This window comes from Amphiprion ocellaris, chromosome 3, assembly GCF_022539595.1.
Source record: "Amphiprion ocellaris isolate individual 3 ecotype Okinawa chromosome 3, ASM2253959v1, whole genome shotgun sequence".
Lineage (NCBI taxonomy): Eukaryota > Metazoa > Chordata > Actinopteri > Pomacentridae > Amphiprion > Amphiprion ocellaris.
In genome coordinates this window covers 36,474,961-36,490,971 of record NC_072768.1, presented here as the reverse complement: position 1 = coordinate 36,490,971, position 16,011 = coordinate 36,474,961, and the positions used below count along the sequence as shown (strand labels likewise).

At 35.0% G+C, this 16,011-nt stretch overlaps 2 protein-coding genes and 3 non-coding genes across 5 annotated transcripts; 1 reads left to right on the top strand and 4 right to left on the bottom strand.

The window, feature by feature from the left end:
* Positions 1–1,516: 1,516 nt before the first annotated feature.
* On the top strand, positions 1,517–5,917 carry cart2 (cocaine- and amphetamine-regulated transcript 2). The gene is made up of 3 exons (XM_023284672.3): positions 1,517–1,756; positions 3,188–3,271; positions 5,675–5,917. Exons 1-3 carry the CDS (start codon positions 1,637–1,639, stop codon positions 5,780–5,782), a joined length of 312 nt encoding a protein of 103 aa, XP_023140440.1. The 5' UTR covers positions 1,517–1,636; the 3' UTR covers positions 5,783–5,917.
* Positions 5,918–6,689: 772 nt separating this feature from the next.
* On the bottom strand, positions 6,690–15,800 carry zgc:114188 (40S ribosomal protein S17-like). The gene is made up of 5 exons (XM_023284660.3): positions 15,706–15,800; positions 14,031–14,182; positions 12,834–12,939; positions 10,419–10,484; positions 6,690–6,954 (listed from the first exon to the last, which is right to left on the bottom strand). Exons 1-5 carry the CDS (start codon positions 15,706–15,708, stop codon positions 6,877–6,879), a joined length of 405 nt encoding a protein of 134 aa, XP_023140428.1. The 5' UTR covers positions 15,709–15,800; the 3' UTR covers positions 6,690–6,876.
* On the bottom strand, positions 7,034–7,163 carry LOC111578092 (small nucleolar RNA SNORA71). The gene has a single exon (XR_002746967.1). It is a non-coding gene; the product is annotated as a small nucleolar RNA SNORA71 (small nucleolar RNA).
* Positions 11,821–11,950, bottom strand: LOC111578091 (small nucleolar RNA SNORA71). Its single transcript, XR_002746966.1, has one exon. It is a non-coding gene; the product is annotated as a small nucleolar RNA SNORA71 (small nucleolar RNA).
* Positions 13,028–13,157, bottom strand: LOC111578093 (small nucleolar RNA SNORA71). The gene has a single exon (XR_002746968.1). It is a non-coding gene; the product is annotated as a small nucleolar RNA SNORA71 (small nucleolar RNA).
* Positions 15,801–16,011: the final 211 nt, after the last annotated feature.

The following is a 16,011-nucleotide window of genomic DNA, read 5'->3' as shown; positions in this document are numbered from 1 at the left end:
GCTGCATCTCTCCTCCACCATCTGCAGATCCAAATGTTTTCATACAGGAAGGAATTAATGAGAGAAAATCGCTTCATCCATAAGTAATCTGCTCAGATCAATGTCACATTAACGGAGAGATTCACTCATCGGCCGTTAAGCTCAGACTTGTTTACAATTGTTCTGCAAACTGATGTTTACTTGTTGCGTCAGCGTTTGATGACACAAATAGTTAGTTTAAACTCAGCGCTGCATTCAAAGACAATCAGAAAAATATGCGTTTAATCGTTCATTAAGCACAAAACACACAAATCACAGTCTATTTTCATTCCAGTTGTTAAAAGAATCATGCAAAGAATGAATATTATCTTTTCTAGCTGTTATTCCCACCAAGGAGTAAAAACTCTTTACCATCATCTTCATCGTCATGTTCTGTAGGATTTATCATAATTATAGTTATTATGTATTTCAGGCCTGTCCTGTTCATATTTTCAAACAAAAACAACAACGTAGAATCACAGCAAACACTTACGTTAATTAGCTGTTGGGTTCTAAATTTTATAAATAAAGGTAATTAGAGCATTTATAAGAAAATTTTATTATTTCTATAACCATCCAGTTTGATCTCAGTGGACACAAACGTGGATTAAACTGCTAAAATAAAACATTTTATAGAATTCAAAATGATTTTAATTAAATGCTGGACATCAGTTTCATAAACTAAAAACAAAGTCTTCTGATTGGATGATTTATTTGTGATGTATGACGATATAAATAAAGGTTTGTGATTTCTTAGATTTTAATTTATGATGGTATAAGTATACACACTGCAAAAGTTTGTGATTGGAGGATAAAGTATGAAGTTAAATTTCTTTTAAAAAAGCTTGATAATTGGACAAATTGGATTTATAGAGATTAAAAATAAAGTCTTCTGGTTGGATGATTTTGATTTATGAAGATAAAAATGAAGTTCAGTGATTGGAGGATGAACTTTAAAGCTAAAAATAAAGAATTAAAGTTGATGATTGGAAGACTTTGATGTATGAATTACAAAAAATAAGGTTTATGATTAGACAATTTTTATTCATAAGGAATAAAAATGATAGTTTGTGATTGGACAATCATTTAAAAAGCTAAAAAAAAACATTACATAGAGGTTGATGATTGGAGGAATGTGATAAATGCTTCTAACTGGAGGGCTTTGATTTATATAGATATACGTGATTTGTTATTTGAGGATTTTAATTAATGAAGATAAACATCAAAAGTTTATTATTGGGGAAGAATCATGAAGAAAATTAAAGGCTTCTCATTGGATGATTTTGATTTATGAAGACATAAGTGCAGGTTTCTGATTGCAGGTTTATTTATTAGAAATATGTGAATAAACATTAGCAGTAATTATCATTAATTAAGAGATAATTATTGATTCATTAGTCTGAGGTCATTAGGAGCCGCTCTACGTCATACCTGTGACGTCCTCCTGGGGGGTGTTATCAGAGGGGGGCGGGGCTACCCATCCAAAGATCTCGCGCTGCGGGGCAGGCGGCAGACAGCGCGTGCGGAACATCTGCGGGAAGGTGAAGAGCTCGCGCACTGTGGGAACTTTGAGTCTGTGGTCCGTTTGTTTGTTTGTTTTTGCTGTTATTTTGTCACCATGTGGGCGCGAGCTGTGCTGTGCGCGGCGCTGCTGTCCGCGTTGTGTCCGGAAGGAAGGACGGAAGCCGAGAGGGACGAGAGAGAAGTTCAGGACCACCGCTACAACTCCAACAGACTGGTAGGTTATATTTATATATACAGGAATAGCATAAACAGACTGTAATACTGGATAGTATATATGTGATAATATCCATAATACAGACTTTATTTATGTCTAGATTTACATTTTAAACTGTAGAAATATTAGGATCAGTTATTGTACGTTTCAGAATATTTATGGTCTTGTAAATCATGTCAGTAAAACTATTTCAGCAGTACCAAAAAAAAAACCCATCAGTTTTCTGTTGTTAAGTAAGTGAAAGTAAATTAAATTAAAAATATATTATTATTAGCAATAATAATAATAAAATATTAAACAAAATTTTGTTTATTTTTTGTCATGTGTTTATATCATATCATGTTTAAACAAAAATAATTTTAAAAATTGATAATATTTATAATGGTGCAAAAAATATTCAATTCCTGTACTCAAGAAAATACAAATATTTTTTAAATATATAGTTTTGTCTTTTAGTCAGTTTATGTAAACTTACAAATAATTAAATATGTATAAATAATAATCATAATGGTAATAATGGTATATAATTCTTATTTAAAATTTTATTATTATTATTTCTGTTATTATTATTATTATTTATACACATTCAAATATCTGTACGTTTACATAAACTGACTTGAAGACAAAAGTATGTGTTTTTTTCTTTAAGGTAATAATAATAATAATAATAATAATAATAATAATCATTATCATTATTATATAATTATTCTTACTGTTTTATTATCATCATTATTGTTATTATTTATACTACTATTATGTAATATTATTATCAATAATAATGATAACAATAGTAATAATAGTAATAAAATACTACACTAAATTCTGTATAAATATTTCAGGCATATTATCATAAAATTGAGGAAATAAATGATCATTAAAGTCAGTTTGGAAACAGAAATGAGCAAAGTTGTCTCGTTTTAGCTTCTTTTGTGACAATAAACTGAGTATATTTGCATAAAGAATGAATTTAATTATCAAAAATACCTGGAATATTAGTTAGATGCAGCTCGAAGCTCCTGTGTTTGTCATAAAATAATCAGATTAATGACGATTTAACATCCAACAGATCTGCCTGTCATTTTAATGTACATCTTCAAAAAATCAATCATTTGATTTATTGCAACTACAGTCTGCTACTGGTCAATTAAAGCATGTTTACTGTGAGATGTAAGAGTTATTAAGTGATCTCTGCACTTAATTATATACTAATAATAGCTGACTAATCCGTTTCAGTTACGTAATAATGTCTGTTATTTATATTATTGGTTATTTTCTGGATTAATCGACTCGTTTCCTTCAGTAAATGTTAAATTAAAGAGATTCAGATGGAAAAAGCAGAAAATATTCAAATATGTGCAGCTGGAATCTGAGTGTTTTGATATTTGTTGCCGATCGTTCTGTATTGATCGACTTATTGATTGATGGCTGCAGCTCGGCGCGCTGCATGAAGTTCTGGAGAGACTGCAGACCAAGAGGATCAATCCCTGGGAGAAGAAATATGGACAAGTTCCCTCCGTGAGTCACTGAAGCTGCACGAGAAAAACGCATTTAAAGCTGCAGTGGAGGAAATAAACAATAATAATACTAATAATAATAATACAACATAGAAAAGTAATATTATCAGCAAAATCTACTTTTAAAACTAAGTGCATTAAAGCTTCAGCAGGTTTTTACTGTTTTTAATCACTTCACAGTTTATACAGCTGCAGGTTAGTTCAGTGGTTCCTAATCTGAGGGTCGGGGAGGTCATGAATTTATGATTAATTGATAACGTATTTCTGAAGAACAAATGTATATTTATTTATATTTTGGACTTGATCACGTTTTTGCTTTTGTTGTTAAAAATACTGAACATCTTTTTCTTTAACCAACTGGAAAAACATTTATCTCTTAGTTTAATTAATATTTGTGGAACAGATTGATGTTGGGATGTTATTGTGTTAATTGACTGTAAACCAATCAGACTGATCAGTGTTTGTGCCCTGATTGATCCGTCTTTCTAGTGTTCTGCAGTGATACCTGTTTGGCACCAGGTGGCGCCAGTTAGCTGAAATCTGAACAAAATAAACTGAAAATAAAGAATAAAAAAATGTAATTCAAAAAAGAAAACGGATGTATCTTTGCAACAGTGGGTTTTACAGGTTGATTTTATATAAAATATTTAAATTATATATGTAATTTATATATCTGTAAAACCCAAATATTGAAAAAAAATTTTGCAAAAATAAATTTTATATATACATACACTAACAGTCAAATGCTTGGACATCCTTTCTCATTCAATGGTTTTTATTTATTTTATACACTGTAGATTAATACTGAAGACATCAAAAATATAAAAGAATACATATGGAACTATGTTGTAAACAAAACAGTGTTAACCTTCAGTATTAATCTACAATGTAAAATATAATTCAAATAAATAAAACGCACTGAATAAAGTGGTGTCCAAACTTTTGACTGGTAGAGTGTGTGTGTGTGTGTGTGTGTGTGTGTGTGTATACATATATATATATATATATATATATATATATATATATATATATATATATATATATATATATATATATATATATATATAATAAAATGCAGTACTAAAACAAATAAAACTGATGTACTTTTGCAGGTTTAAATGCTGATTTATCTCTTTTTATGCTCTTCACACATACAGAAATGTATCTAAGTACACAGTATTGTAACTGAAAGGAATGTTTTTATACTTTAAGCTGCCTATACTGAGAAAAAAAAAAAGAAATTCTTCAGCGTCATCTTGCTGTCAGTGGAGCTAAAAGTCGTCCAGAATGTGTTTCCATGAGATGCAGTTTGTCTGGTTCTTCCACCATAAAGACCTCATAGATGCAGATCCTCCGTCTCTGCAGGACTTTCCAGCTGTTACAGGAACTATGGAGTTCTCTGAAGAGTCCTGCTGGGTCCACACTTTTTATTTTACATTTATTGAGGCTGCCGTGTTTCTGGATCACTCAGATTTAGAAACGCTTCTATACCTTCACCAGTCAGCTTTTGTCCTGACATGCAGTGAGAAATGCAGATCTTATTCCTGTATCTGCATCTGTTGTAACATTTAACAGTTGACCATGGGGGATTAAATTAAATGATTAAATCAATCGTTCTGACAGAGATCTCTGTGATTCAGTTTGGACAGAACTAAAGCTGCACATATCCTAAACATGACGATGTTTTAAGCAGGATGCAGCCCATCAATGAGGGGTTTGGACAGAGCTGAAGCTTCATTTATCAGAGACTTGTGGTTGAAATTCACTTCAAGTTTGGCTTCATGCTGCTCTGATGGAGATAAAAACAGCTGCTGCTACAGATTTCTGCAGCCTCATTCCACCGAGTTGAAACTAATTCAAGGTTAGACTGTACAGAATTCCATCTTGATCGCTCTACATCATCCTGACTGGTTTAAACTTATTTAATCTAAATAAGACAATTTAGATATTTTAGAATTAAGAACACTTTAAACTAGAATTATAACTATAGATATATGAAGCTGGAATTACAATTAAGTCATAATCCAGTTGCACATATCTGACATTGTTTGTCCTGAAAGAGTGACAACATTTCATGTTTTTTTTTCCCGACTGCAAAGATAGAAATTACAGATATCTGTAGCAGATGTGTGTTCTGGACACATGAAGGATTAATAAAGCAAAAAAGACAAAACTAGGCATAATTTGGAGGCACAACAAAACATCTGAATACTTTCATGAAAGAGAAACGTCATTTTTTGATTTTATTAAGCTAGCAAGTCTCTAAAAGCATGTTTTTACTTGGACTTTAAGGGTTTTTCATCGTAGATTAATGGACAAATGGCTCAAACTGAAGGTCTGGACACTTTCTGATTCTTTTTTTTTTTTAATTTCAGTGTGGTTTTTTTTGTTTTGTTTTCTTCAGTGTGATCTCGGGGAGCACTGCGCTGTCAGGAAAGGATCTCGCATCGGGAAGATGTGCGACTGTCCCCGAGGAGCTTTCTGCAACTTCTTCCTGCTCAAGTGCTTATGAGCCCACAGGAGATTTTAAACTGTACATTTCACAAACATATAAATAATATAAATACCACAACTTGAACTCTGTAAAGTAGCTTTTAGTGTCTGTGTGTGCTGCATTAAAGGTGTTTTATCTGGCTTTTAAACAGCAGTTCTGTCTTTGTTCTGATGACTTTTACAAGCTGGTGAAACATAATTTAAACTTTAAAAACAGTCCCATGATGCCTGGTGAGGGTTAAAAATGAGACGAGAGGTTTGGCAGTGTGCTACAGGAGCATTTAGATCACTTTTCTAGGAGATTTTAGGGAAGAAAAGGGAATTATAGAAAAGGCAGTTTGAATGAAATCTCACAGCAACTGGATTATATTTTCTACTAAAATAAAAAAGTTATTTAAATCACTGAAAATGATGGAAAATGAGCCGGGTTTTTTGAAAGAAAAGGAAATTATGTAAAAGAAAAGGCAGTTTGAAGGACATTTAACACCAACTGGATTATATTTTCTACTAAAATAACAAGGAAATGTTATTTAAATCGCTGAAAACAATGGAAAATGAGCCCTTTTTAGGCAAGAAAGGGAAACTATGTAAAAGAAAACAAAGTTTGATGGAAATTTGACACCAAACTGGATTAGATTTTCTACTAAAATAACATTTTGAAGTTACTTAAATCACTGAAAATGATAGAAAATGAGCCATTTTTAGGGAAGAAAAGGAAATTATGTAAAAGAAAAGTAAGTTTGAAGGAAATTTGACACCAAACCGGATTAATTTTCTACTTAAATAACATTTTAATGTTACTTAAATCACTGAATGATGGAAAATGAGCCATTTTTGCTTGCGTTTTGAGCAGCATTTTTTTTAAGCCTCCTCTTTCACAGATTAAAAACACCAAAAATCACAAATTTTGAGCCGACAACTGCCAGGACTGTTCCATTTTTCTCCTCGTTTATTTAAAGCCCGTCTTTCTAGCTACACCGATGCAAAAAGATAATTTAAAAGCACAAAGTTTGGAGGAGTTAAAACTGAAAAATGTCCACAAATCAACAGTCCTGCAACAGCCGGGGTTTTTTGTCCCAAAGGGTTTTTATTAGGAAGATACTTTACAGACGTCTAGACTCCTCGGGGCTGCTTGAAGTTCATGCCGACGGTGGGCTGGGTCACCTGCAGGTTGGACAGACTGCCGAAGTCCTGGAACACAAGAAACACAACGCAGGTGAGAGATGGTTCCTACCTGGACAGGTGAGAAAGCTGCAGGTTTGAGGATAAATGTCTGAGAGCACCAGGGTTCAAAAGGAACTGAGGATCCTTCAAACACAGGGAAAGGCTCACAGCTTCATGTTCCTGTATTTATTAAATGACCAGGCTACCAGACGCCGTGATCACCTTTCGATACAGGAGGATGAAAAACACAAACTCACTGCAGAAACACTGACAATGCAGCAAAATATCGATTAAACTTTGTTCTTTCAGGCTTTCTGCAGGTTCACAACTCAAATAAGACACTTGGAAGACTTCTGCAAACTAATACTAAAGGACAAAGTATTGTAAAACAGGAAAATATTCTGTCACATCTTTGTTATTGTAAGCCTTAAGGGACCAAAATAGAAGTTATTTTATTTGGTATATATTTTTTAAATTAATCACCCGATTAATCGGTTATCGGAATTTTTTTCCTGCCAAATATCAGAATCGGCCTCAAAAAAATCCATATCGGTCGGGCCCTTTCCAAGCACATTTCTAAGATTTGCTGTTTTTAGCAACAAAATGTGAAGATTTTTTCTCTCATAACCGACACATTTGATTAGTTTCAGCCCTTTTTCAAGCAAATGTGTTTGTAAAATTTGCTGTTTTAGCAACAAAATGTGAATATTTTTGTTTTACTGACAGTATAATGACACATGTTAAATGTTTTGGACTCATTCAAAGATAGTAGAAAGGTACACAGCATAATAAAGACAGTATTTCTGTCATCTAGGAAACTATATTTAACACCTAATACCGTTTGTCAAGCATTGCAACTAACAGGTGGTTGACTGTCCACTGAAATTGATGGTTTTAGTCCTTTGAGCAAATTCTTTTGTAAAATTTGCTGTTTTAGCAACAAAATATGAAAATCTTTATCTTATATGAATAGCAACCAACGCATATTTGCCTTTTGGGCTGATAAATGGAAGACTTCTGGAAACTAAAGGACTTAAATACCTTCTCTAAGTTTGCAACTATAAGCTGATTTATTTTTAAATTGTCAGGTTAATATATTTCTAACATAGATTTTATTAGAAAGTATTTCATTTTGTCTTTTTCAAGCAAGTAAGTTTGTAAAATGTGCAGTTTTAGCAGCAAAACCTGAAGATTCTTGTATTCATTGACTGTAAATTACACTTTTCTTTGAGTTGTGGTCTAATGCAAGGAAAAATAAAAAAACTGATTAATACAACAGACTGTTGCAGAAAGAGAGACGGAGTTTAGAGCGACGTTTTCTGGTCTTTAATGTTTAAACTACAGTCAACATGTCAGATGTTTTTCTAAGCAGCACCATAACAATTCAGAGTTCAGTTTGAGGACTAGTTCTGCAGTTATTTGGTGGAGAAGTTCTGATATTCTCATTAATAAAACATGCAGTGGGAAACAACTGGGCCCATAAAAGCTTCTCCTGTTTAAAAAAGGCAACAGATTGATCTTTAAATGGCTGCCTTCTGTTAAATCTAACAGTAAAACCTGGGCAGCAGTAACAAATTACCACTGGAACAACGTTACAGAAAAACAAACACTGAGATTCTGCTGACGAAGCTGCTTAAAGTTTCTGACCATCTTTGATCGTCAGACTTTAATCACATCGTTATGTTGCTGCTCCGCATTCATTCAGCATCACAGAGACTTTATCTGATGTTCAACAGCGACTATCAAAGAGTCGCTGCATCATTAAACATCAGACGTACAGCTCACATTTCCACTCCACATCTTTTATCCTTCACTTCTAGCCGGACTGTCCCTTTATTTAATCCTTCAGCTTAAATTGCAAATCTTTTTACTGTTTCTGTGTTGAAGTAGCAGCGACTTACAGCAGAAATCAGAGGTGAAAGTAGGATTCCAGGATTCTACTTGAACAGGATTATTACAGCTATATTGATGTGTAAATAGTAGAGCTGCAACAATTTATTGATTAGTTATCAACTATTAAATAAGTCAGCTATTTTTAGAATTGATTATTTGGTTTGAGTAATTCTTTGTGGAAGAAAAAAGTCTGAATCCTATCATTTCAGTTTCTTAAATTTAAGTATTTCCTGGTTTCTTTCCTACTTTAAGACAGTGAATATTATTGGATTGTAGACAAACAACAAAGACACAAAATGAGATTGAAAGTAGCTTAGAGATGCAAAACACCTACAGAGACACAAAAACAAGATGCAAAAACAACTACAAAGATACACAAAACACCTCAGGTGACTGCAGACATGTAAAACAAGGAGCAAAAACTAATAAAATGCACAAAATGAGACGCAAAATTACCAGAAAGTGACATAAAATCAAATATGACACATTTAAGGAAAGCAAGCATAGAAAGATGGAAAACGAGACACAAAATGACAACAAAGTGCAGCTAAACGAGGTAAAATACGACAGGAAGGAAAAACAGCCACTAAATAACTACAAAGACACAAAAACAAGATGCAAGACAAGTGGAAAAGACACACAAAGCACCTCAAGTGACTGCAGACATGCAAAACAAGGAGCAAAAACGAACAAAACACATAAAATGAGACGCAAAATGACCCGAAGGTGACATAAAATCCAATATAATACGACACACTAAAGGAGAGCAAGCATGGAAAAATGTAAAACAAGACAAACATGATTATAAAGTGAAGCTAAATGAGGTAAAATACAACAAGAAGGACCAACAGCCACGAAGTAACTACAAAGACACAAAAACAAGATGCAAAACAAACTACAAAGATACACAAAACACCTCAAATGACTGCAGACATGCAAAACAGGGACCAAAAACTGACAAAACGCATTAAACGAGAGGCAAAATGATCACAAAGTGACACAAAATCAAATATATTGCAACACATTTAAGGAAAGCAAGGATAGAAAAGTGAAAAACAAGACAAAATGATAAGAAAGTGCAGTTAAATGAGGTAAAATATGACAGGAAAGACCAACAGCCACTAAATATCAACACAACAAAGCTAAATGACGACAAAAACATCAAGTCCACAGATTCAGAGTCACTATGGAGATGCAAAACAATGATAAAGATATGAAAACAAGATGCTAAAAACTACACAGACGCATAAAATGAGACAAATGACAAGAAAGTAGATGAAAAATTCTATACAATATGGCAGGAAAGCAAAACAAGCACAAAGAGATGCAAAAGAAGACACAAAAACAACCAGGAAGACACAAAATGACAACAAAGTGAAGCTAAATGACGTCACATTTTATAAATAAAACCATTTGATTAATCAGGAAAAAAACAGACAACAAAAATAACTTTAGTGTAGAATTTCATATTTTACAGGCTGATTTTAGGTGTTAATGTGTATTTTATATAATATAGTGCAGTAAAGTGAAAAGCATCAGAAGAAAATCCTTACATACCTCTAATTTGTACTAAAGTAAATGTACTCAGAGACTCTTACCAGCAGCTTCAGCATCTCCTTGGTGTCGGGATCAACTTCAATCAGCTCCTGGTCCAGAGCAGACACCTGCACAGGTAAACACACACAATCACACCGTCAGCCATTTTATACACATTTTATTACAGCAAACACACAAAACAGTGACTTTCTACACTTTCTTCTACTCACTGGAGGACATTTTTTAAAAACTGAGCTCCCTAAAGCAAAAAAGAAATCAAGTTTATGCCATTTCATGTGCAAATTTTACAAAAGTGTCTTTATGAAGGTGGAAAAAACGGTAATACACGTCTTTTTATTTGGAATAAAGACAAGTATTCAGTATGCACAGCTACTGAGTGGTATCACAAGATTAAAAACTGATTTTTTTTTTTTTGCTATTTGTTATGTGAAAAGTTAAAGAATTACAAACAAGTGATCCATGCGGAAATATTTTTTATTGCAGTACTAAAATCTTCCTTTTTTTCTAACTTTAAAAGGCCCACTGCCTTTTCTGTGTCACCTCCAGGTTTTCTCACGTTCGCCGCAAACAATAGAAGGTTTTGTTTTTCTGCCGAGACAAAATGGTGCAGAAGCTGCTGCCATTTTATTAATTTTGGGCAAAACAGAGGAGATCGGAAGAGGTTCAAATCCATCATATTTAATTTGCTAAATGAGTCTGTAGTGCTGCAGAACATCCTCTCAGAAAGATTATCCTTCTGCACGTGTTCCTCAAAATAAAACACTATTTTCAGCAGCCGTTTCACCTCTAATGCTTTGACAGTTTCACTAAAACACAGGCTCACTTAAACACACCTTAAATTAAATGTAAGACCTTAACACGCAAACAGAACCAATAAAGGCTCATTAGCAGCAGGGCAATGCATTTTAAATCCATCTAACTATATTACTATGGGCATTTTACTGGCAAAATTGTATTATCGAATGTTTAATTTGACACAAAAAACCCTCACAAGTCTCAAAAGTCTGAATAAATGGAAGAGATTAAACTTGACTCTGCTTAGAGCAAAAACAACTCAGTGTATGTTGAAATAATTAACTTTAAATCCTGTAGGTTCACGAAAGTTCTCAGTATTTTAGGCAAAATATCAAAATTTAAGACCCTGAATAATAACAAACAAGACTTTTAAAGCACTTGGTAAAATAAAAACAGCTGGCATGTTGTTTTTGTGATGCATTCGAGGACCCAAAAGAAACAAGAAGAAGCTGCCTGAAAAAGCAAACACCTTCTTTTGCATTTTCACATCCTAAAAACTTACATTAACTCATTACGGTCTACTTGTCTTCAGCAGGGATAAGCAGAGAAACCAGCATTTACACCTTGTTGTCGTTTAAAGTAGATATACTGAACCTAATCCATCATTAGAGCTGAGTTTGTGTCCATGAGTGCTGCACTGGGAGGTTTTGTCTGAGAGCACCAGGGTTCAAAAGGAACTGAGGATCCTTCAAACACAGGGAAAGGCTCCCAGGTTCATGTTCCTGTATTTATTAAATGACCAGGCTACAAGACGCCGTGATCACCTTTCGATACAGGAGGATGGAAAACACACCCTGACAACACGGCTCCATTTAGCTTAATGGCTTCTATCAGCTAAAATACTTCAATGAATTCAGTGAAAATGAATGTCAACTTCACACTGCTGCATTTTACTGCATATGAGCAAATATCTACATACAGAATTTGGCTACACAGTAAAACACAAAGCTGGTATCTTCTCATTTACAGTAAAGATCAGAGTACAACTTATCCAGACTGCTCATGTTTTTACAGTTTAAACGTGGCTGCAGGTGTCTCCTATCAGCTACTTAAAACTCATTAATGAGTAACTTTATGGCAGAAACAAAATCAAACCAGACTTCCTATTTAGACGGTAAAAGCAGAGAGAAACAAAAACGACCTCGGTAGAATTCCGAATCATAGATATGCATTTATGTGGCATTAGCATTTAGCATAGCCAAAGATTGTTAATGAGGAAGAAGAGGCATCACTCTGCAACGCGAATGTGCGCTTACAACCGTTTCTATTAAACTTTTCTTCAAAAAACATCGTATGCTGATTTTGGAAACATAAATGTGTCAAATACATGTAAGTACAAATATCAGATCTGACTCCTTATCAGCAGATTCCCAAAATTACTTCCCTCAGATGTGAATCAGAGACAAAAAAATCTGATTCTCAACATCCACACGAGCACAAATGTGTAACTCATAGTGCCATAAAGGTTCAGTTATCTCGCCAACTATCACAAACTACGGTCAAAAACTCTCATTACCAACATTCATAAATACATTTCTTGCACAACTACAGTATTGCACTTCATAAAAAAAGCACGACCAGCAGCAGCCCTCTACCACATTAAACCAGCAGCTCCACATTCTCATCGGGACTCTGTTAAAAGGAGCGATGCGTTCACTGACCTCTGGAACGTAGTTGTCCCTCCTTTCTCTCTCCTCCTCCTGCAGCTTGATGGAGATTCCTCTGACTGGACCCCTCTGGATCCTCTTCATCAGATGTGTCACATACCTGAAGAAGCAGCAGATAAAGCAGTCAGAACCACAGACACAGAGGTTTAACATCTAAAACTAACAGTTCAGGACAGATGTTGTACTCGTGTCTGAGAGCGCCAGGGTCTGACAGGAACTGTTAATCCTTCAAACACGGGAAAGGCTCGCAGGTTCATGTTCCTGTATTTATTAAATGACCATGGCTACAAGACGCCGTGATCACCTTTCGATACAGGGAGACGGAAAAACAGCGACATTCTGATAATATGCAAGATGAAAAACACAGGAATTTCACTTGAAGGCTGCTTTTAATGTAACACCTGCATCAAAAATTAAAATAATTTTTTAACAACGCTAAAAAGCTGGCTGGAACCTTTCTTATGTGGTCTAACACTGAAAAAGGAAACCAAAACTGTTCTTTGCTTTTTTTTTGTTGGGTTTCCACTCATCACACAAAGCTTTTTGCTGCCACTTTAATTGCTAAAGCTAATTAGCTGTGTTGCCTCTTGGGATGGCAACAATTACCAGACAAAGTAGCTGTTTTTAGTAAACATCATCTTCTCTGTAGCCAAAATATTTCCCCTAAAAGAGACATTCTCGCCACTCAATCTTCCTTTTCTGTGTTTCTCTCCTGTTCCTGTGGAGCCTGCAGGTCAAACTACTTCACATAAGCCGGAAAAAGCCTAAAACATGCTCCATATAATACTCTATTTTTACTTTAAATTACACCTGTTCACACTCTATTGTACATATTAACAATTCTGTTCACACATCTGTAAAAACCAGCATATTAAGCACCTCATGCTGGTCCTTTCACTGGCATAATTTGCATGCTCTTATGTTTTTCTACATTGTCTTGTCTTATTTGTGTAAGCTATTAGATGCCTAGAATTTCCTTGAAGGGTTAAATAAAATATCCATCTATGTGATTTCTCTTAAAGATTAGTCGTGGAAAATTAGAACCAAGCAAGTTTTCTTTTTGTCCAGCAAAAAAAATGTGTAGTGTCGTGCGTTTGAGTCTGTTTCCCTGATTCTGAAATGAAACAATGTCGCCCTACGTCACCACCACCGCCCACTGACTGCCCACTGACTGCCCACTGACTGACTCACCCGGCGATCTTGTTGCGGAGCTTCTTGCTGGGGATGATGGCGATCTCCTCGCACACCCTCTTGTTGGTGTGGAAGTCGTTGCCCAGCCGGGTGTAGTATTTCTCGATGATGACCCTAGCGGCCTTCTTCACCGTCTTGGTCCTGACTCGTCCCTGAAGACGGACCACGAAATACACATTAATCAGGCATTGCAGTCACAAAACTGTCACAGAAATGGAAAAGCAATCAATCATCCATTTAACAGCAGGAGTTAAACTAATATTTAGTTTTTGAACTAAAAAGCAGCTCCATCTAAACCCCAAAGAGTTAAATTAATTTGTATTCATTAAACTTAGGTATTTTCAAGAATACGACTTACTGTCCACATTACACCTAACGGGTAACGGCTATGAGACAAGACCTTAGAAAATGTGCCATAATGACTCGTTTATTCTAGATAAGCGAGGCCTAATCAGACAATATTAGAAACACAGTCTAATATGATTTAATCCATGGCTTGGGGATAATCTACACATTATTTTTGTCAAACAGAAGGTAATAAACGCCTCAGTCTTTATTAGCATTAGCGCTATCCACACCAAAAGAGAAAGAAACTTGACTCTGACAGGCTAAATTAAATTCATTCAAACCTCAAGTCCAATCAATATATGTATAAAACACAAATCAGATATTACTACAGGTGTGCCCGTTCCCAGGTTTTAAATAATTTGATTTAAAAGAACAACTGTATATTGAACACCAGTAAAGTCCTCTAAGTTCTCAACACATACTTCTATCCAGCCAATGTATATAAGGGCTTTATATTTTATTCCTCTTTTGACTCTTATGTTTATCTTAGACGACTATCATTGGTTTATTATCAGCATTTATTGTTTCAGATTTGAATAACCAGTTTTCAAATGCTACACATATTAGTATTACCAATTTATAATATTAAATCAGTTCGATCGGCTCTTATCTGCCTGATCAGAGCTTAAATAAAACTCTTAATCTGCCAGATTTTATGCTGTATTGTTTGGCATCAGGTTCATTTGTTAAATTAAAAGCTTTACCGGTACCGGCAAACCTCCACACCTGATTTTAATTTAACATAATTTGCCTTTACGGTTTTGAAGTTGGATGAATTACGCTAACTTTACCGATCCTAACTGTCGATTTACGTTTCTGTTTCATGCAGGAAAATATTAAATCTCTTAAATCAGTTTGGTTTACTCTGCTAGGGACACATTTTAACATAAAGCCATGCTAACATGAGCCCTCCTGCTGCTCTGCCTGCGGCGTTAGCTGCGATCACGACAGACATGCTAACCCCGTTTTAGCTTCTAAGGCTAGCAAACCGCTATGGCATTTACCGGCAGGTTAACCGTGAAAACAGCCCGTAGATAAATAGAAATAACGGCGGTGCTATTCTGCTTCTACCGTCCAACCGGGCCGTTAATAACCCGAACAAGAACCGCAGCTCATTCAGCCGAATGTTCAGCTCCTCCGTTAGCGGAACCTCACCGCCACAAAAACACTGATTAACCGTTCAGTTTGTGTCATCCAACGTTAATACAACGGAGAGTCGGTAGATTATCGGCTCCGGTGCCCGTGGATTAATATAGCGTGAAATATAGACGGGTAAAACGGCAGGATTGTGTTAGATAGCTCGAGTAGAAACGTAAAATTCACCCACCATGTTGGATCGGCCTGGTAGAAGAGGACTAGCAGACTTCCGAAGGAAGTTTAAATCCGCAGGAGGAGCGGAGACGACCGCCGCCTGCAGCGACACCTGCGGCCAGAGGCTGCAACTACAACAACAATATGCGCTGACAGCCAAGAGATGACAGGTGTATTTTGTATGTTTTTGTTTAGGAATTTTTGTATTAGGAAAATTTTAAAACAACAATAAGTTATCTTTATCAATTTAATGTATATGTTTTAAAGTATTTTTAAATGACAATCTGCATTTCTACAATTTCTTTTAGCAGACACTTTTATC